Source organism: Crocuta crocuta, unplaced genomic scaffold, assembly GCF_008692635.1.
Source record: "Crocuta crocuta isolate KB4526 unplaced genomic scaffold, BGI_CrCroc_1.0 scaffold167, whole genome shotgun sequence".
Classification (NCBI taxonomy): domain Eukaryota; kingdom Metazoa; phylum Chordata; class Mammalia; order Carnivora; family Hyaenidae; genus Crocuta; species Crocuta crocuta.
The window spans coordinates 5,619,841-5,620,419 of NW_027532406.1; the positions used below are offsets into that span (position 1 = coordinate 5,619,841).

General features: G+C 68.6%; 1 protein-coding gene across 1 annotated transcript in view; it reads left to right on the plus strand.

Moving 5' to 3' along the window:
• The window catches only part of LRRC20 (leucine rich repeat containing 20), an 88,451-nt gene extending 87,936 nt beyond the window's left edge, over positions 1-515 (plus strand). The window contains exon 5 of the mRNA XM_077778669.1: positions 279-515. Coding sequence (XP_077634795.1) covers positions 279-433 — 155 coding nt within the window. The 3' untranslated portion in view covers positions 434-515. The remainder of the gene's footprint in view (positions 1-278) is intronic.
• The last annotated feature ends 64 nt before the right edge of the window (positions 516-579 follow it).

Here is a 579-nt window from a genome sequence, read left to right on the forward strand (position 1 = left end):
ATGTGAGCAGTGTTGCTGTGAACATTCGTGCACAAATATTTGTTTTAAAGTTCCTGTTTGCAGTTGTCCCAGCCCTACCCGGGAGTGGCTTTGCTGGGAGGAATGGCAGCCCTCTCCCTGAACGCGGTTGCGGTGGGCTGATGGGCCCCGAGGGGCCCCCACCCCGCGGCTGGGAGCCAGCAGCTAGGCCCAGGTGCGCTGGGTGCTGGAGAGCTGCACCGGCGCCCTCGTGCTCCCCACCCACCTGGGCGCCCCTAACCTGTCCTCTCTCCTCACAGACGTCCCCGTGGAGAAGCTGGCCGCCATGTCCGCCTTGCGCAGCGTCAACCTCCGCTCCAACCCGCTGAACGCGGAGGTGCGCGCCATCGCCCCGCCGCTCATCAAGTTCCACATGCTCGTGTCTCCCGAGGGCGCACGTGCCCCGCCGCCTTAGGCCTCCCTCCCCGTGCCCACCCAGCAAGGGGCAGGGGCCACGCGGCCTGGCACCCTGAGGGGAGGGAGTCCCACAGACCCACGGGAGGCTGAGCCTGGGGGCGGGGGTGGGGGTGGGGTAGGTGGTGGGAGGGGTGCAGCAGGCCC